Source organism: Ambystoma mexicanum, chromosome 3q, assembly GCF_040938575.1.
Source record: "Ambystoma mexicanum isolate Mex_15411 chromosome 3q, UKY_AmexF1_1, whole genome shotgun sequence".
Taxonomy (NCBI): domain Eukaryota; kingdom Metazoa; phylum Chordata; class Amphibia; order Caudata; family Ambystomatidae; genus Ambystoma; species Ambystoma mexicanum.
In genome coordinates this window covers 360663864-360685040 of record NC_090926.1, presented here as the reverse complement: position 1 = coordinate 360685040, position 21177 = coordinate 360663864, and the positions used below count along the sequence as shown (strand labels likewise).

The 21177-nt window shown below is 49.1% G+C and overlaps 1 protein-coding gene across 1 annotated transcript; it reads left to right on the top strand.

Moving 5' to 3' along the window:
• Positions 1–10241: 10241 nt before the first annotated feature.
• On the top strand, positions 10242–10922 carry LOC138447977 (uncharacterized). The gene has a single exon (XM_069604503.1). The coding sequence runs from the start codon at positions 10242–10244 to the stop codon at positions 10920–10922; it is 681 nt and encodes a 226-aa protein (XP_069460604.1).
• The last annotated feature ends 10255 nt before the right edge of the window (positions 10923–21177 follow it).

Below are 21177 nucleotides of genomic sequence, written 5' to 3'. Positions count from 1 at the left end.
TTGCGACCACACACCGAATTCATTGCCTTGACAAAAACCTCAGTGATTGAAACACGTGTCGGCACAAGTGAACCCTAACAATTGTACACTTATTTGGACATGTAAGCCTTAAACAACTGAATTACATGTCACAAGAGTAACATCTATATTGGAAACAATTGTACGAGCAACACAACCAATAACTGTTCCAACACCTAATAAGTGTGGAAATCAAAATTATTAAAGATTAAGGACCACTGAGTCAACGCCAAAGTATAGCAATTGGATCTCCCCAAACCAGCAGCATATAAGTTATGAGACTTCACACTTGGCAATTCTTTTTTTTTTTTTTCATGGTGCCACAGCAGAAAAAGACAATTTTCAGATTCCACTAGAGCATTTTCAACTCGGCATGGGCATCCTTGCAAAGGCATGTCAGCAACTGCAGTGACGGGCCTGCCCATTAATATTGGCAGCAATTGGTGTAATACAACACCCTATTAATGGTCTAAGCAAAATGAACATCAACAAGCAGGGTGATAGTGACGGTGGGCATGTTAGATCCCCTAAGAGGAGTATAATCGATTTGGTGGCTAGGTTAATACCCTAATGGTGGGCATGCTAATGTCCCAATATTGGGAATGTTACTGCCTCACTGATGAATATCTCAATGTCCAAATTATAGATATGTTACTGCCACAATGAGGGTTGTGATAGAAGTGATGAGTACGTAAAAGCCACGTCAAAAAATCTCATACAGGTGAGGGGTATGGAGAGGCGGGAATGTACTACGCAACTTATTGGGAGACAGATGTAGGTGGGCACACATTATACATCTCATGCCTTAGCTTACAACTTGATCCGCCTCTTACCTGTCTCCAAAACCTGCTTACCTGGGGTCGAGATCGCCCCGAAAAGCCCCGCTTTGACGTGGAGAATGGATGGAGAGGCAAAGGTCAGTGCAGGATGGATTTTCCCCCAATATCCCTAAGGTGAAAGACACTAGGTTAGAATAACTGTCACACAAAAGGAAAGGGGTACAAAGCAATACTGGTGTATGGTTCTTTTGGTTGTTGTTTGCTTTGCTTTTACTTGTTCTTCCGGTACACATGCAGGGTTTTTTATATGTCATGTCATGTTATTAAATCAGAAATCTCCATTAACATTAAAAATAAACAATACAAACAACTCGAGAAAACACCAAATGCAAGCATAACGAGTCAATAATACAACCGATAAAATCTCCAATAAAGTCAGTCAACTGTTAGTCCCAATTCTAAAAAGCAACCCACCCACCCCACATAATATCATACAGTACGTCACGCAACCTTTATCTAAAACTAAATCAGGGTGACCCTATAAAACTCACCTAAACATGCATGATTCTAGCCTGGATCATCATAGCACACTAGACATAATCACATAAATCAGAAATACAATCAATCTCATTACAATTCATGTTAATCCACAAAGCCTCCCCACAGTGCCGAATTTTGTTGATAATAAAATATGGTTTTAACAACTTCTTACGTGAAACATTTAAGGTGTTTCTTACTCGAAACACTTACAAATCAATAGGAAATGACATAAGTCTTCCTGGGCGGCCATGTTACAGAAACTATATATATATATATATATATATATATATATATATATATATATATATATATATATATATATATATATATATATATGTTCCTTACTTTGGAGACAGCCTGGCCAGGGCTGTTTTAAGGACCGTGCTTCTGCGCTTTCTCTATGTTCTTTGAGTTGGATTGTGGATTCTCTTTTAATGACCATACATGGCCCAGGAGGGCTGCAATGTTGGGCGCTCGCCGCTGATGGGATGCTGGTATACTGATGTACTGATGTGCCTGGGGCACGTGGGGTGATTGGCGGCCACCTTTTGTACGTCAGTGATTGTCAATGTAGCACCACTCTGAAAGCCTGGGGATTGTGACCGTTGTGTCCGGCGCGCCACTCATGCTGAGTTGAACTTTATATTTTTATTTTCAGGTCCGGGAATCCTCGTGAGTCCACGTGCGAGGGTCCATTACACTGTTTTTATTTCCTTTCCCTGTCAGAAAAGATACTTGCGCAGTTCACACACCAGGAATCCTTCTTTTTTCTTTTTTAAAACATGTTTTCATAACTCCCCCATCCCCAAAGTGGTTACAATATGTTCAATGCCTCAACAATGAGTACAATAGAGACGAGGGGTACGTTTAAAGTCGAGGTTCATTAAATGGGACAATGGGCCTCATTCTGAGGTGGGCGCAAAGGGATACCGGGCACCGGTAATGACATTGATGCGGTAATCCCTTTGCGCCCTATTCCGAGGTCCCTTAGCGGGTCCCTCCCTTAACGCCTGGTTTTATCAGGCGTTATGGACGGGACCCGTTAAGGGATACCGGGGTCAATAACGGTACCACAATTTGCGGTACTGTTATTGACACCTTCCCATTGAGCCCTATGGGGGCTCAAATGGGAATGGGGAATGGCTTTTACAATGGGGATTTACCTGTCCCGCCAAGGTCGGACTGGACCGGTATGTCCCCATTGAACGACGGTGGACACGGTCCCGTTATTGGTGCTAGTCATGGCGCTAATGACTAGCACCAACCTCATAATGAAGCCCAATGTGTATAGAGCGGCAAATGCATGCAAAGTTAATTTATACAGGCCACCTGCGCTACCAGCAGTTAGAATGAACAGAAACACATAGACTGGGCCACGTGATCTTCTGAAAACTGTACAGTAAGTGCGAAAGAAATATATCCGGCCAGATGCCCAGGCTAGTACGGATTATCTCATTTGCCAGCAGGATCTCCATAGTATATGGTTAATGTGTGTTTCGCCAGGAGCTCACATACTTTGCAGATTATTAAGTAAACAGCTATACCCAAGGTTAACCTGGTAAAGCAAATTCAAAGCAGACACAGAACATGTCAATTCCAGTTTGATCCTCTTAGGACCAGGAATGGGTTGGAAGTCCCAGGTAAGCCATCAACATAAGCATTGCACCCTAATCACTCCTTCCCATCCCCACCCTCAGCCACGCATGCAAATACCCAGCATCCCACATTCCATGTATTACCTCCGATCCCCACCTCCAAAACTCATCCAATATCATGCTTCTCAATGCTAAACCTGCAGTACTACATGCAGCAGACATTGTTGGCCTCATCACCACTCACAACCTAGGTGCCTTATATATCACAGAGCAATGGAGTATCCCCACCTCCACATGCTCTTTGGATGTTCTCATCCACAATGCTTATAGCATATGAAGACTGGCAGGAGGGCTCCCTATTATCCACAAGAACTCAGCGGGTTGCACTCCTCCAGAGGACGCCAAATTGTTTGTATGGAACTCCTCATCTGCCATTTCACGCTCATCAATCTTGTCATCTTTAAGCTCTGCATGTAACCTTTGTGGGAACTTCTTTCCAGCCACAATAACAAACTGCACCAATAGGCAGATGACATGCGATATGCATATAACACACAGCTTTACTTGAAGATCAATTACATCAAAAGCATCCATAGGCTCAAGTACTGAAGCCTGGATTTCAAGCACCTACCTGAAGCTTACCTCACACATTCCAAATCAATTATTCTAGGAAACACCAACAAGCATGCCCAAGTCCACAACTTGTTGACTGGCAAGAATCTCGATGGTGTCACATCTCAACTCTCATCCATTGCAAAAGCTCTCCTCTTTACCTTTGACTGTGACCTCTCATTCAAAACACGCATCTCCAAGAAGACACAAGCAGCATGGTACCAACTGCAAGTCCCAGATGCTGCCTGGGCACCTCTGGAAATTTCCAGACATGCTGCCGTTTTCCACATAACATAAATAAGAAATTATGAAAACATGAAGTCCATCCTCAAAGAGATGAACTGGATACCTGTTCAAATATGCATCATGCTGAAGCGAGCCTGTATTACCTACAAAGCAGTTGGAATTGCAATGCTGCTCTACTTGGCCAAGAAACTCACCAACCCCATAATGGAAACAAAGAACTGCAAGAATGCTAAACCAGGAAACATGGTTTTTCCTGCTATGCACCCTGTCTCTGTACTATTTTACCAATACAATTATTACTAGCCTTCTCCACCCCACACTTCAAGAAGGCCCTACTCTCCAATGAACAACATACCAATCACTCCAATCAACCCTTGTTCCTGTAACCCCCAGGTGTGTTCGCTATATGCAGAGCTCTGTTGCTTCCCATCTAAGTTTGCACTTTATAAATCCCGAAGGAACATACACAGTACGTTTGAAACGTTGCACTCTAACTGGAAATGCACAGCAGTGCAACGCGCAGCAGAACATTATGATTATTGGCCTACCTTCCCTAGTGCATAACATCATTATATTCTGGACAGGTTAGAACAGTGTTTGGGTGCTAGTCCGCACATAGCAATTAGGGCTATTTCTGGGAAATGAGGCACAAGTTACAGCATGCTTTGCCCATTGTCTACAAGTCTCCTTCTGCCTCTGGACTACTACTGAACAGTTCAGGTCACATGGAAAGATTGAATCCCGGCAGGTGGGCAGGGAGATAATAAATGGACTGTGATATGTGGAGCATTTTAACATCTAGGATCTTCTATGTTGTTGCCATGGGCCAAATACCTCGATCCAGCTTTGACTACTGACAGATTTTGTGTCAGTTAGGATGCACGTGTGAGGACAAGAGAATCCGGGAAATCCCACAGCATTGTATCATGAGGTGAGCCAATAAGGGCAGCCCGTGGAATGGACAACCCTCACAGGGTGACTTATTTATGAACTCCTGGGAAACAATGTCAATGAGGCCACACTCTTGTCTTTTGCTAACCAGGTTTTAATGGCAACTTTTCTGCCTGATCTTGACGATAGAGGCTACGTTGTCCAGGGTATCCTAACACACCTTGGTGTGCAAAGGTGCAGGTTACAGAAGTTAGGGTCCGTTTAGTACGCAACAGAACATGATTGCACCAGAGACCAATCTGTGTGTGCAGAAATATTCTCTTTGATAGTAAACGATCTATGCTAGCCGCAAGCCACTTGGACAGACATTGGCCACACAGTGCTTATGGTGTTAGTATGACGAATGAATAAGGCTGCGATGGTGTTCCATGTAACAGTGTCGGCAACAAGGTGTGAGAATCGCTGCAATTGTGCTCAGTGAAAGTTCAAGAGGAAAGCTTTCAGGCTGAAGGGAGGTGCTATGTCATATCAACCGAATGCCCAACAGTGCAGCTAGAGTGAGTTGGCAGTTTGTAGAAATGGGTCTGGGTCGCACTACATTGGAAAAAGATAGCAATGCATTGGGGCAGCATTTATGGTTGTAACAACAGAGCAAGGGGTGGGAGGCAAAACAGTGGTAAAGAAGGATGCTGGCACTCTGATTGAGATAAGATGATGCAGACCACCAGGCATAACAACTGCAGGACATTCCTATATCAGTGTCCAAGTAACTCAGCTGTCTCCTTTCAGCAGCTGGTCGCCACCAACAGGGCCACGAAGTAATTCCCCTACACGCGCTTTCAGCCCCGAGGTTTTGTAGAGTGGGGTTTCCTGCCTGGCAAAGAGCAGGTTGGCAAACATTGGTGGCAACAGAATCGAAAATGGTGCACTAAGGCTCTTTTGAAAATGAAGCCAATTAGATGGACACCTTTGGTGGTGTGACGCCGAGAGCAATCAGAGGTCTTTTGAGTGGAATGAGGAATGCCTGATGTACGTGTGTTTACAGGAGACTATTGAGGATTGTCTGTATAGTTGATCAAAGTGCCACCTACGCAGTGAAGTTTCATGGCTCGGAGCCTGTGGCGGTGCCAGTTGAGGCCAGTTGAGGCTGCCCCAGAATCGTTAGGCTCTTATTTAGCCATCTACCAGAGTGGCGTGTTGAGCTATGGAGCGAAGAGGTCAAGCAGTGGTGTTATCCGGGCTACGGCAAGTCTCATTGTGACACTTATCCCCGTCGTCCCGTTGAGTGTGACAGAACAGCAGATGGGTTGGTAAACTCTCATTGCATCACAGATAGACATTGTTCGGCGACTGCGCCAGAGGTAGGAACAAGGTAGATGCCACTCACACGAAGGAATAGGGTTTGGCCCTAGAAATGATAAAAGTGCCAGGGCCTCACTTTAGGTGGCCATCATGTTGGCAGCAGGTGATTCCAATTTCACAGCACACAATGGTAATCACCGGCTTTCATCTGAGCAGTACAGCGTGTACCCTGCATTCAAAGACAGGGATTGGCAGGAAGCAGCTGGGATTGGATGAGACCAGCCACAGGCTTGCGTTGTTCCAGACATTCTACCTCTTTGTTTTGTTTTCTTTTTTTTTCTACATAGCATCATCATCATTTGTCTTTTTTGCAGCTCTTGCTGTGATTCCAAATTCATAAAGGCAGGGTCGTTCATGCCCCAGTGCCAGGGCCTCTCGAATGCAGCCGAGCGCTGTCACTGGCGGCAGGCGGCAGCACTGCGCTTAATGTGTGATAAATAACCCAGGCTTGTCTGTGTAGCAATTGCAGTGCAGGCCCAACTCTAAAGAAGGAAAGCAACATAGCCATTGCAAAGTAGGAAAGCAACACAGCCAGTGCAAAGAAGGACACCAACACAGCCAGTGCAAAGAGGGAAATCAACACAGCCAGTGCAAAGAAGGACAGCAACACAGCCAGTGCAAAGAAGGAAAGCAACACAGCCAGTGCAAAGAAGCACAGCAACACAGCCAGAGCAAAGAGGGAAATCAACACAGCCAGTGCAAAGAAGCACAGCAACACAGCCAGAGCAAAGAGGGAAATCAACACAGCCAGTGCAAAGAAGGACAGTAACACAGCCAGTGCAAAAAAGGAAAGCAGCACAGTCAGTGAAAAGAAGCACAGCAACACAGCCAGTGCAAAGAAGGAAAGCAACACAGCCAGTGCAAAGAAGGAGAGCAACACAGCCAGTGCAACAAAGGACGGCAACACAACCAGTGTAAAGAAGGAAAGCAACACAGCCAGTGCAAAGTAGGAAAGCAACACAGCCAGTGCAAAGAGGGACAGCAACACAGCCAGTGCAAAGAAGGAAAGCAACACAGCCAGTGCAAAGAGGGAAATCAACACAGCCAGTGCAAAGAAGGACAGCAACACAGCCAGTGCAAAGAAGGAAAGCAACACAGCCAGTGCAAAGAAGCACAGCAACACAGCCAGAGCAAAGAGGGAAATCAACACAGCCAGTGCAAAGAAGCACAGCAACACAGCCAGAGCAAAGAGGGAAATCAACACAGCCAGTGCAAAGAAGGACAGTAACACAGCCAGTGCAAAAAAGGAAAGCAGCACAGTCAGTGAAAAGAAGCACAGCAACACAGCCAGTGCAAAGAAGGAAAGCAACACAGCCAGTGCAAAGAAGGAGAGCAACACAGCCAGTGCAACAAAGGACGGCAACACAACCAGTGTAAAGAAGGAAAGCAACACAGCCAGTGCAAAGTAGGAAAGCAACACAGCCAGTGCAAAGAGGGACAGCAACACAGCCAGTGCAAAGAAGGAAAGCAACACAGCCAGTGCAAAGAAGGAAAGCAACACAGCCAGGGCAAAGAAGGACAGCAACACAGCCAGTGCAACAAAGGAAAGCAACACAGCCAGTGTAAAGAAGGAAAGCAACACAGCCAGTGCAACAAAGGACAGCAACACAGCCAGTGTAAAGAAGGAAAGCAACACAGCCAGTGCAAAGTAGGAAAACAACACAGCCAGTGCAAAGAGGGACAGCAACACAGCCAGTGCAAAGAAGGAAAGCAACACAACCAGTGCAAAGAGGGAAATCAACACAGCTAGTGCAAAGAAGGACAGCAACACAGCCAGTGCAAAGAATGAAAGCAACACCGCCAGTGCAAAGAAGCACAGCAACACAGCCAGTGCAAAGAAGGAAAGCAACACAGCCAGATATATGATATGATATGATATGGCATTTGTAACGCGCCTATACACAGGTGTTTCAAGGCGCGACGAGGCAGGGAGGGGAGGAAACAAGGGGAGACAGACAACGATCCTACTAGGCCAGGTGTCATTCAGATCGCGCAAGTGCAGGGGTGGGGGATGGGGAAAAGTGCAAGGGGAAGGGGAGGGGGGGAAGTGCAGTACAAGGTAAGTGGCGTAAAGTAATAAATAAATAGGGCCAGCTGGTGGCAAGTGCAAGGTAAGTGCAGAACAAGTGCTGGAAAAGGGGGGGTGGCTGTAGGGATACAGAGACAGTCCCGCAGTGCAGAGGGGTTCCAGGGCATCAGTGCAAGTAGAGAGTGGCTGGGCCCAGGACCGAGGCCGTTAAGAGTGGTCCAGTTGCAGAATCAGTGCAGTTTCAGTGAAGAATATTAGCTGTTCAGCAGGGGAGAGGGAGAGAGAAAGCAGAGGCAAAGAGGAAGGTTTTGAGGTGCTTCCGGAACCGGAGATGGTTCTCCTCAAGTTTCAGGGAGGCAGGAAGGCTGTTCCAGAGGGAGGCCCCTGCCGCGGAGAGAGATCTACCCCCAGCTCGTTGCTTCGAGAAGCGGCTGACCCTGAGGGAGTTGGAGGCGGATGAGCGAAGGGCTCGGGAAGGAAGATATTTGGGAAGAGAGAGTTGAAGGTATTTAGGACCAAGGCCCCAGAAGGCTTTGTGGACAATGCAGAGGGTTTTGAACTTTATCCTCGCAGCCACTGGGAGCCAGTGTAGAGATTTCAGTCCTGGAGAGATACGGTCCCTGGGCTTGAGGCCAAGGACAAGTCTCGCAGTTCTGTTCTGTATGAGTTGCAGAGGGCGGAGAGTGGAGGCAGGCAGATTAAGGTAGAGGCTGTTACAGTAATCCAGCTTCGAGAGAACCAGGGCTCGGGAGACAGTGAGCTTCTGGGGGAAGGAGAGGAAGGGAAGAATACCTCTGAGGAGGTGCAGCTGGTAGTGTGACTTCTTAGCGACGTCAGAAATATGAGGAGAGAAGGAGAGTGTGGAGTCGAAGATGACCCCAAGGTTTTTTGCATTGCAGGTAGGAGCAGGGAGGGGGCCAAGGGAGGCAGGCCAGAGAGCTGCAGGGAAGGAGGGAGTGGGTGTACCGATGAGTAGAATCTCAGTCTTACTGGCATTAAGGCAGAGGTCATTGGCGGCACACCATTCCTGGATAGCAGACAGACAGTCAGAGATGAGGGAAGGAGAGGGGGAGGCTGAGGGTAGCCTGAAAATGAGCTGGGTATCGTCCGCATAGCACTGGAAATTAGGGCAGAGAGCGGCGATGCGGTGGGCAAGGAGTGCCAGATACTGATTGAACAGCCAGGGAGAGAGATTAGATCCCTGGGGGACACCACAGGTGGAGACAAAGATGTCGGAGAGGAAGGACCCCAGTTGGACCTGGGAGGGTCGATTTGAAAGGAAAGAGGTCAGCCACGCCAGAGCCTGACCAGTGATACCCAGGTTTTCACGGAGACGGTTGAGCAGGATGGCATGGTTGACAGTGTCAAAGGCAGAGGAGAGATCGAGCAGAATGAGAACACACGGAGTGTTGGAATCGAGGTTCAAGAGCAGGTCTTCACGGATGTTCAGGAGAGCAGTTTCCGTGCTTCTGGCAGCTCTGAAACCAGATTGATGGTCATGAAGACTACCAGCAGATTCAGCATGGAGGTTAAGCTGGGAGATGGCCAGTTTCTCCAGGAGCTTGCCCAGGAAGGGAGTGATGGAGATAGGGCGATAGTTAGCCGGGCAGGAGGGGTCGGAAGAGGGTTTCTTGAGAAGAGGGTGCACAAGGGAGTGCTTGAGGGGGGAAGGGAAGACTCCAGAGGCGAAGGAGTGGTTGCAAAAGTCAGCCAGGGCAGGAGCCAGGGAGTCGATGTGGTCCTTGATAGTTTTGGAGGAGCAGGGGTGAACCTGTTTAGACGAGACTTTCATAGATCGGACTTGTCTGGAAACCTCGTCAGCAGAGAAAAGTGGAAAGGCAGAGAAAGAGGGAGGGGGGGTGACTGCAGAAGGGCCAGAGGAAGAGCCGGGAAGGGAGGGAGGGAGGTGAAAGGAGGAGAGCGAGGACAGGATGTCCTGAGTTTTAGAGATGAAGTGAGAGGCCAATGCAGTGCAGAGGGCCTGGGAGGGGACAGGAGAGGTAGAGACTGCAACAGGGTTGGCCAGCTCCTTGCAGATTTTAAAGAGTTCGGCGGAGTTGTTAGATGCCGCAGAGATGCGGGCTTGGATAAGGGCTCTCTTCTTGGTGAGAACGAAGAGCCGATACTGCCTTTGGAGCAGGCGGCAGGCCAGTTTGTCAGAGGATGAACATGAAGCACGCCAGGGCAAAGAAGGACAGCAACACAGCCAGTGCAACAAAGGAAAGCAACACAGCCAGTGCAAAGAAGGAAATCAACACAGCCAGGGCAAAGAAGCACAGCAACACAGCCAGTGCAAAGAAGGAAAGCAACATAGCCAGTGCAAAGAAGGAAATCAACACAGCCAGTGCAAATAAGGAAATCAACACAGCCAGTGCAAAGAAGGACAGCAACACAGCCAGTGCAAAGAAAGAAAGCAACATGGCCAGTGCAAAGAAGGAAATCAACACAACCAGTGCAAAGAAGGACAGTTACACAGCAAATGCGAAGAAGGAAATCAACACAACCAATGCAAAGAATGCAAAGAAGGAAAGCAACACAGCCAGTGCAAAGAAGCACAGCAACACAGCCAGAGCAAAGAGGGAAATCAACACAGCCAGTGCAAAGAAGCACAGCAACACAGCCAGAGCAAAGAGGGAAATCAACACAGCCAGTGCAAAGAAGGACAGTAACACAGCCAGTGCAAAAAAGCAAAGCAGCACAGTCAGTGAAAAGAAGCACAGCAACACAGCCAGTGCAAAGAAGGAAAGCAACACAGCCAGTGCAAAGAAGGAGAGCAACACAGCCAGTGCAACAAAGGACGGCAACACAACCAGTGTAAAGAAGGAAAGCAACACAGCCAGTGCAAAGTAGGAAAGCAACACAGCCAGTGCAAAGAGGGACAGCAACACAGCCAGTGCAAAAAAGGAAAGCAACACAGCCAGTGCAAACAGCCAGTGCAAAGAAGGAAAGCAACACAGCCAGGGCAAAGAAGGACAGCAACACAGCCAGTGCAACAAAGGAAAGCAACACAGCCAGTGTAAAGAAGGAAAGCAACACAGCCAGTGCAACAAAGGACAGCAATACAGCCAGTGTAAAGAAGGAAAGCAACACAGCCAGTGCAAAGTAGGAAAACAACACAGCCAGTGCAAAGAGGGACAGCAACACAGCCAGTGCAAAGAAGGAAAGCAACACAACCAGTGCAAAGAGGGAAATCAACACAGCCAGTGCAAAGAAGGACAGCAACACAGCCAGTGCAAAGAATGAAAGCAACACCGCCAGTGCAAAGAAGCACAGCAACACAGCCAGTGCAAAGAAGGAAAGCAACACAGCCAGGGCAAAGAAGGACAGCAACACAGCCAGTGCAACAAAGGAAAGCAACACAGCCAGTGCAAAGAAGGAAATCAACACAGCCAGGGCAAAGAAGCACAGCAACACAGCCAGTGCAAAGAAGGAAAGCAACATAGCCAGTGCAAAGAAGGAAATCAACACAGCCAGTGCAAATAAGGAAATCAACACAGCCAGTGCAAAGAAGGACAGCAACACAGCCAGTGCAAAGAAGGAAAGCAACATGGCCAGTGCAAAGAAGGAAATCAACACAACCAGTGCAAAGAAGGACAGTTACACAGCAAATGCGAAGAAGGAAATCAACACAACCAATGCAAAGAATGCAAAGAAGGAAAGCAACACAGCCAGTGCAAAGAAGCACAGCAACACAGCCAGTGCAAAGAAGGAAAGCAACATAGCCAGTGCAAAGAAGGAAATCAACACAACCAGTGCAAAGAAGGACAGTTACACAGCAAATGCAAAGAAGGAAAGCAGCACAACCAATGCAAAGAATGCAAAGAAGGAAAGCAACACAGCCAGTGCAAAGAACGACAGCAACACAGCCTGTGCAAAGAAGGAAAGCAACACAGCCTGGGCAAAGAAGGAAAGCAACACAGCCTGTGCAAAGAAGGACAGCAACACAGCCAGTGCAGATAAGGAATTCAACACAGCCAGTGCAAAGAAGGACAGCAACACAGCCAGTGCAAAGAAGGACAGTTACACAGCAAATGCGAAGAAGGAAAGCAACAACCAATGCAAAGAATGCAAAGAAGTAAAGCAACACAGCCAGTGCAAAGAACGACAGCAACACAGCCAGTGCAAAGAAGCACAGTTACACAGCAAATGCGAAGAAGGAAAGCAACACAACCAATGCAAAGAATGCAAAGAAGGAAAGCAAAACAGCCAGTGCAAACAACGACAGCAACACAGTCTGTGCAAAGACACCCAGAGCAAAGAAGGACAGCAACACAGCTTGTGCAGAGAAGGAATTCAACACAGCCAGTGCAAAGAAGGACAGCAACACAGCCTGTGCAAAGAAGGACAGTATAACAAGTTACGAGCATTTTCTACCTAGTGCTTAACACTAGCGGACCGCTTGTTTTACGTGCTTCCTGTTTCAGCAGATATTGGAACTGTGGAACCAGAGATTGAAATCCGCCCAGGATCGTATATGTTAGCGAGGTGGGCTTTGTCATCCTGGTGCTAGAGCATATACATTAGGTAATAGTCTAGACTACGCTGCATAATCCACAAATTGATGAATATGTTTCAAGCTATGAAAATTCCAAATAGTCAAACTATCTACCCCCACTTTTTACAGTGTTTGTCATTTTCATTTGAACTGTGAATTGCACAGTGGTGATCATGTTGGTTTGCACTTAAGTGCAGAAGAGACATTACGTGCAATGTTTAACTGTTCCACCACGTAGTAAAGAGTAAAATAAAGGTGAAATAGCGTTTACATTGAACTTTTCCACTACCTTTGTAAAAGAGGGTAACGATGGTTGGAGGCATTAACAATGGATTCCAATGGAATATCCCTGCGTTTACTGGGTGCTCATTGCAAACAGATCTGATAGGAATTCATTACATTACCGTCAGCAGGATACATGCTGGCAGTAATGTGGTCGGGTTGTCAGGAGTAAAGTCCGTACAGCTCCCCAATTCCACCTCAAAAGTTGTAGAAAATCCTGCGACTCAGTAAAAAGGCAGTCAAAGTTGACTGCCAATTGTAAAGCCATGTTACCGATCAACGGGGTCTGGAACCATGACCCCCACTGACTTCCATGTCCTAGGGGTCTCAGCCAGGGGTCAAGTCCTAAAAATTCAAGTGGGAGGACTCATCAACAAACTCAATGGGATGTGACGTTGCCAGAAATTAGCATATCAAGGTGAAATGTGCACATTTCATTAAATTGGCTTAACCACCCACAGGAAGAATGGTATTTGCCTCGCATTAAATCAACACACACACAAAACCAAGACAGGTTATTTTCTTCTAATAGTGTTTTTGAAAACGTTAAAAGATGTGCATGTTTTGAACTCAGAGAAGCAATACACATGTTTTGCCTGAGACTTGCAGTACCGAAATGGGATATTTCACCTTTAGTTTGTCATTTTTCTTCAGGTTATATAGTGCAGTGGTGAAGTGTCCAGCGTAGGCCGACTGCGGTTCGATCATTGAGGTCGGCTTTTATTCATAAATTCAAAGAGGACATCAAATGTTTCTCATTTAGCTGGGGGGGACTGAGTCCACCCTCTAAATAAAATGGGTGGACTCCGTCCCCCCGCGTGTACCCCCGACTTGAGCCATGGTCTCAGCTCAATTGTGTTTCTCTGCATCATGACTTCACTGTTTCAAATATCTCAGTGCACCATTGAAATAAGCATTCTGCTTTGTTCATATGCTTATGTTGTACATTGACTGATATGCCAGCGTGCACCATCACTTTTGCCAATGAACACCTTCTCTTTGTGCCTTTCCATCAAACAGCTAGAAAAGACCGATCGTACCAGTAAGCCTAGTTCGGCCACCTTTCTTCAAGCAGGTTGGAATCTAAACTCTTTTGGGGGGGAGGGGAATAGGGGGGAGGGGAGTTCTTTGATCCACCATACAGACCGGTCTAGCCTTCCCAGCCAAACTCCTTGATTGCAGTGTGACACACTAGCCCCAGTCCTACTCTAAAGATCACCCTTTTGTTGACCACCAGGCTGGTTTCCATTGTATAAGAGGAACTACGTCATCACCAGGGCTGTGTATGATATCTAAATCCTCGCTGATGATGATGGAGACAGTGCCCCCATCCAGGCCTAAGTATTTGCCGCGTTCCAACGTTCCACCAAACACACCCTTCTTTTGCCACAATCCAAAAACAATACGTATTCCCGTATAAAGAAATAGCAACTGTTGCTTTTCTCCCCACTCAAGAACTTTGAATTTACCAGAACATTCCAAGGCCATGTCTAAGGACCATGATGATGATTTTTATTATAATGACTATAATTATTGTTTAATTGTGATATGGTTTTAATACAACCTTCACCAAAAGATAACCTAAAGAACATATGTAATCAACATAACACACCTAAACACCACGATAGTACTTAATATTACAAATACATAATAGTATTTTTCGAAAGAAAAACAAAACGATTGTAAGAAAACTATCTACCGAAATATAGGAACTAATAATTAAATAATTTGAAATATATTACATACATTCTTAAAAGATCACATATTTCTTAACAATCAAACTGTTGCTAAAATGAATGAAATTACATTTTCTTTGAAGACCCCAAAAATCTTCCGCTATAGTATCGATATTATGGCCAAAACATGCATAAAATCTAAAGCACTAAAGGACCTTTATACCTGACCTTTCCAGTGGAGAGACCTGCTTGAATTTGTAACTAAGTTTCTGGCACCTCATTCTTTAGCTAATTTTGCAATCTTACTACAAATGCTTGGTTTAGTGCCCCCCAACCCCTCTTTTTTTATTGCGGCCAATCAAATACATGTTTCTTGGTCTGTCAGTTGGCTCCATAGACATTTTGTGGCTTGCATCAATTTTTGTGGGTACCTAGGCCTGACATTCCGTTTCTAACCTGTTGTCTGCATCAGTGAATCTTTGCTGGTATTTTTGTTGTGGGCAATGATGAGTTATGCTTTTAAGTTTCATTCCGGTTTGTATTGCGTGAAATGAGTCACCAGGTTTCCTGGGGGATATTTTTAGTTGCTGGTAGGTTCATGGAAGTGGGGAGGAAGGGGAGGCTGAATCAGTTATTCACAGAGGGAGCTGGTGCTTCCACCATAAAGTGTGTTCTACTATTGTTGGTGTTAGGAAGCTCAATAGGCAGCATTACCATCTTTGGCAGGACTCAGCTGGATGCCTCCCTTTATTTCAATTGTTGGGGTGTCTTTTTTTTACCCTTACCAATCATTATTTACCCTGAATCCTTATGTGATTTTCTTCATCTTTTTGTAGAATAAAACATTATTTTGTTAATTCCACTCCTTCAGGTCTACCCACATCAGCCTTATACTAAGTTTTCCTTTCATCCTACAGCTACTGTACAGCTGTTCGATGATCTTGGCCTTCTGGTGTCACCTACACAAACTATGCAGATGATATCCAGATTCTCATCCCACTTACGGGGGATTATGAACCGGATTTGGCCTTGGTGAATAAGATATACCTCATCATTCAGGCATGGATGGCCCGTCATGGTCTATGCCTGAACGATGACAAAACGGAACTCATCATACAGGGGAACACAAAACCTCAAAAGAGTGAGTGATGACTATTCATCCTTTGTGATAGAGGGCAACACGACTAAAGTTGCAAAAGAGGTAAAAACATTAGCAGGGTAATTCATAGAATTTCGCAGAAAAGTGTCGCAAGCGGCTGGCGCAGAGTGTCCGCGTGCGATTGTGTGCGCCAGGCACGTGCGCTAAAACCGATTTCCGCGCACAGCGTATTCATGGATTTCATGCTCCCAAACCAGCCGTGGCGCAGAGTATCGCTGCGAGCCTGCAGCAGCGCCAGTAACGCCCCCAAGAACGCCCTCGCGCAAGGAAAAGCCATCAAAATCGCTAAATCATCGCAAAGGGCTGTGCTAACCCTGGACCAGTGTACAGGGCTGCCAAACAAGGAACGCAAAGCGGGCAACCTTCATATCAGGAGTAAGCGGGAAGTTTTACACGCGATTAGCCAGGGTACGTGTATTACAGGGGTACGCGGGAAGTTCAACACGCGATTGTCCAGGGAACGTGTATTACAGGGGTACGCGTGAAGTCTTACATGCGATTAGCCAGGGCACGTGTAATACAGGGGTACGCGGGAATTATCACACGCGATTTGGCAGGGTACGTGAATTACAGGGGTGCGTGGGAATTATCACACGCCATTTTGCTGGGTACATGTATTACAGGGGTGCGTGGGAATTATCACACGCGATTAGGCTGGGTGGGTCCTCACAGGTGTTCCCTGTACACCCTCCACGGCCCCTGCAGGCAGCCCACAAAACAGGGGACTACCCTGCACACCTGCTCATGTCCCCCTGCACCCCCACCCCCCAGCCACCAGGGGCAGCCTCCACCAGGCCCCCACCCATGTCTCCCACCACCCCCACCCCCCAGCAGTGCAGGGGCAGCCTCCACCAGGCCCCCACTCATGTCTCCCACCACCCCCACCCCCCAGCCACCAGGGGCAGCCTCCACCAGGCCCCCACTCATGCCCAACTCATGTCTCCCACCACCCCCACCCACCAGCCACCAGGGGCACCCTCCACCAGGCCCCCACCCATGTCTCCCACCACCCCCACCCACCAGCAGTGCAGGGGCAGCCTCCACCAGGCCCCCACTCATGTCTCCCACCACCCCCACCCCCCAGCAGTGCAGGGGCAGCCTCCACCAGGCCCCCACTCATGTCCCCCTGCACCCCCACCCCCCAGCAGTGCAGGGGCAGCCTCCACCAGGCCCCCACCCATGTCTACCACCACCCCCACCCCCCAGCCACCAGGGGCAGCCTCCACTAGGCCCACAACCATGTCTCCCACCACCCCCACCCACCAGCCACCAGGGGCAGCCTCCACCAGGCCCCCACTCATGTCTCCCACCACCCCCACCCCCCAGCCACCAGGGGCACCCTCCACCAGGCTCCCACTCATGCCCAACTCATGTCTCCCACCACCCCCACCCCCCAGCAGTGCAGGGGCAGCCTCCACCAGGCCCCCACTCATGTCCCCCTGCACCCCCACCCCCCAGCAGTGCAGGGGCAGCCTCCACCAGGCCCCCACCCATGTCTACCACCACCCCCACCCCCCAGCCACCAGGGGCACCCTCCACCAGGCCCCCACCAACCTGGATGACTCCGTGCCATCTTCCCCCGTTGGGCCCTGTGGGGTCCCAGCTGCCCCTTCTGCTGCCGAGGAGTCCAACTCCGACCTCCGCCTCTTGGACCTCCCCTCGCCAGCTGCGGCCTGGGAGGTGGCACCAGACTCCTCACTCCCCGACGAGATCACAACTTGGGAGGGGATCCGGGCCTTGCGTCTCCGGCTGGTGGTGCGACCCCTGCCGCTGTGCTCCACAGCACCTTCTCCGCTCTCTTCATCAGTTGACGCTGCAGACAGGGAGAAAGAAAACACAGGCATCAGGGCACTGTAAAATGGACTCATACACACATGACAGTTATACATGAATGGCATTGGTAAACCTCACACATGGCATCACAATCCCCAACACACATGTCATTTCAACTTGCACACATGAGCCATGCCACAGCCATAATGCAACAGCCAGCACCATCCATTCACATACAACAGCATGGGCAGCCAAAGGTCATCCACACATCACATGCAACATAGGGAGTACACTACACATGCACACACAACACCAAACCTGCATGCATGTGTACACCTCCGCCAACTGTCGCAGTGTCTCGATTGACATCCATGTCACACCTGACAATCATACCTCCACATCCTGTGCCATGCAAGGCCACACACACAAGCACCATCCATGTGTCACACATGAGACCCCTCGCATGTGTCACCCTCACAGCCCTGTACACACCCCCTACTTGGCCACATAAAAATACATGTTCAACCTGCACACTCCTGGCACACCACCACACGCACAGCTTACAATCAGAATGCATGTACACTTACCGCTCGACTCCAGACGAGTCTGCTTCTCAAGGACCTGGATGTGGAGCGCTGGGGATATGTGTTCCAGGACACTCATCTGATCTTCCGACAAGTGGCCCCGCCCGCCCCTTAGCATCTGCTGCCATCATGAGGCGCCGGGCCTTGTTGAGGGTCCTGGACCTGAAGTCCTCCCAGCGCTTCCTGACACGTTCGTAGTCGCGGACTGACACCTCCTCCGCGTTGATGGCAGTCACGATGTCCATCCAGATCCGAGTCCGTCCTTCCTTGTCGGCACGCAACCTTCCGAAGAGGGCATCATACTGCCCCAGGACATGCTCCACCAGGACACCAACTTCCCTGGCACTGACGCTGGTGCCCCTCTGCCTCCTTGGCCGGGGGTTGCCACTGGTGCCAGATGTTGTAGTGCCCGACATGGCAACCCCAGAGGCAGGAGTGGGTGGGCAACTGGGTCCTGGGGTTGGGCTGTGGGGCGACGGAAAAGCAGTCGGGAGCCTTTGGTTCCAGCAGGGGTGGTCACAGCAACAGCACCCCTGGCTGATGTGCAGGCAGCAAATGGCAGGGCACGTGGGCAGCAGGCAGTCAGGCAGCAGCAGATGGCAGGTGGGAGCGTGCTCAGGGCTCTGGGGGGCAGTAATTTGGCCTCCTGGGCAGGAGCGTGGTCTTTCGTGTGTGTACGCGTGGACAGCTTGATACGGAGTGATTTTGCACGTGAAAATCCCACACGTCTGCGTGTAAATCGATGAAAGGCCCTTAGCGCGTAAACGCGTCACCAGCGTATGCGCGTCTATGAAGTCACGTGCACGCGTAGGAATAAGTTGCGTGACACGTCCGAGTCTCAAAGCGTGTTATTGGTGGAAATAGCCCTACACGCAGAAGTTACAAAGCGTGTAATTGGTGAAAATGGACCTACACGCAGAAGTGTCAAAGCGTGTAATTGGTGAAAATGGACCTACATGCAGAAGTGTCAAAGCGTGTAATTGGTGAAAATGGACCTACACGCAGAAGTGTCAAAGCGTGTAATTGGTGAAAATGGACCTACACGCAGAAGTGTCAAAGCGTGTAATTGGTGGGAATGGGCCTAGCACGTACACGCCGCGTAAGTGACGCTGTACGTGTGGGCCTGCATATAAGGTACGTGTAGAACACCAATTCCTTGTACGTGCTTTTCGTGGAGAGCGAGTGGGTGAATTCTGTACTTCTTGTCGTTTCACACGCGATTTACTTCACGGCGTTTCCAGTTCGTACTCCCTGTTACCTCTGACAGCTTTTTCTCTTTTTTCTCTTGTACTGGTTTACCTGGGCCTGTTCCCTCAAACAGTGTTCCCTTCTACTGTTGTCCTGTCTCCTCAGACAGCGTACATATCTTCTTTTGGCGGGGGTGTTGCCAACCAAACGCGCTCATTTTTCACGCTCTTTTACCTGGCATTCGGTGAGTCACGCACGTATCTAACATCTGTGCTTGCCCCGTGTGTAGCCTACCCCTTCAGAGGTCATTTTAGGCTGCGTGTGACACGCATACGTTCATTCTTGTGTTACTGGGTGCCACAGCGTAGTGCAGGTTTTTCTTTCTGCACACGTGGTCTAGGAGGGGTTGCGTGCACGTCATCTCCCTTTTTTGGGCCTCCTGTGCGTTGCGTGACCCGTCATCTTTCCCCAGGGGTTACATTCAGCCTTGCTAGAGCACTAGGGTACAATTACCATCTGGTACCCAACCCCTTTGACCCCCAATTGCCCAGGACAATAGTCTACAGCCACTCCCATACGCACATTAATATCAGTGCCATGGCTGGGAGGCGAGGATTCCGTAAGGGTGGCAAAGGTGGAAGAGCCACAAGTGGTGGCCGTGGTGGATCCGGTAGGGGACGTGGTCGTAACTTGCAGGGTGAGCCTGTCCCCCCATGTGTGGAGGACCAGTCAAGGGCACCCATAATCCCCCCCTCCCCCCTCCCGTTGAGGCTGATGTGGCTGACACCATCCATGCTCAGCCGTTGTTGGACCAGCCCATTGTGGCACCAGACCTGGCTGACTCCATGGCTGACTTCCAGGTCAGCAGGGCTACGACACGTGCGCTGGTGCACGTTGATGCCATCATGCCACGTGGATCTGGGGCAGCAAGGTCATCTGCTGCCCCAAGTAGGCAGGGCGGAGAGGCTGCAGGGCTAGCTGCGGCTCCATCCACCCCAGCTCTCACACACCCAGCCAGGACAGTGTCGGTCCTAGTCCATCCTGCTGACATTCCCCCTGACACCATTACACTTGAGCCAATGCCTGCACCAACTCCCATGCTGAGTGTGCAATCCCACACACCTGATACAGAGCCCACCAGGGCTCCTGCCCCTAGTGTCCAGAGCGGCGCAGGACACTCAGGATCACCACCACCTTCCAAGCGGAAGAGGAAGAGTGCTCGTCCGGCACGGGCGGGTGCCCCAGACACGGCTACACAGTCCGGCCCGTCGAGGAAGCCCAGCTTCACGGATGACGAACTGAATGCACTTGTCGAGTATGTATCCGGACATGATAACGAGATGGTCATTGTTGCAGGATCCAAGACCACACCTGCACAACGCCAGGCACACTGGCAGACCGTTGCGGACATCGTAAGTGCCCTTGGAATCGTGAGGCGCACAGCCAATGATTGCTATAAGCGCTGGAATGACCTAAAGCGCAGGGCAAAGAAGAAGCTGGCCTCAAGTCATGCCGCAACTCTAGTGACTGGAGGTGGGTCTCCAGTATTAGACATGGAACTCACTCCACATGAGTCAGTCGCTGGGACCTACGTCACGGAGGAACAGATCCAAGGCGTGGGAGATCTGCCTGATTACGAGGCATTGTCCGGTGAGTGCACATGCATGTGTGTGTCATCCATGTGCATGGTGTGTGTGTGAGGGCATCTGTTTGTGTGCCAGGTGAGAGTGTGTGCGCCTGAGTCGTATGGGTCAGCCATGTGCTTCATGCAATACATCCTGCGCAGCTGCATATGGCCATTGCAGTATCCCTTCTGCCAACAGTAGACATCTAGCCCAACAGCACCCCAGTTGCCCTTGAAGTGTCACCTTGCCACAAAATTGTTGCTTATTTTTCTATGTTCATTCAGACAGATTGTTTGCATTCCACCACTTATACTAGGCATTCC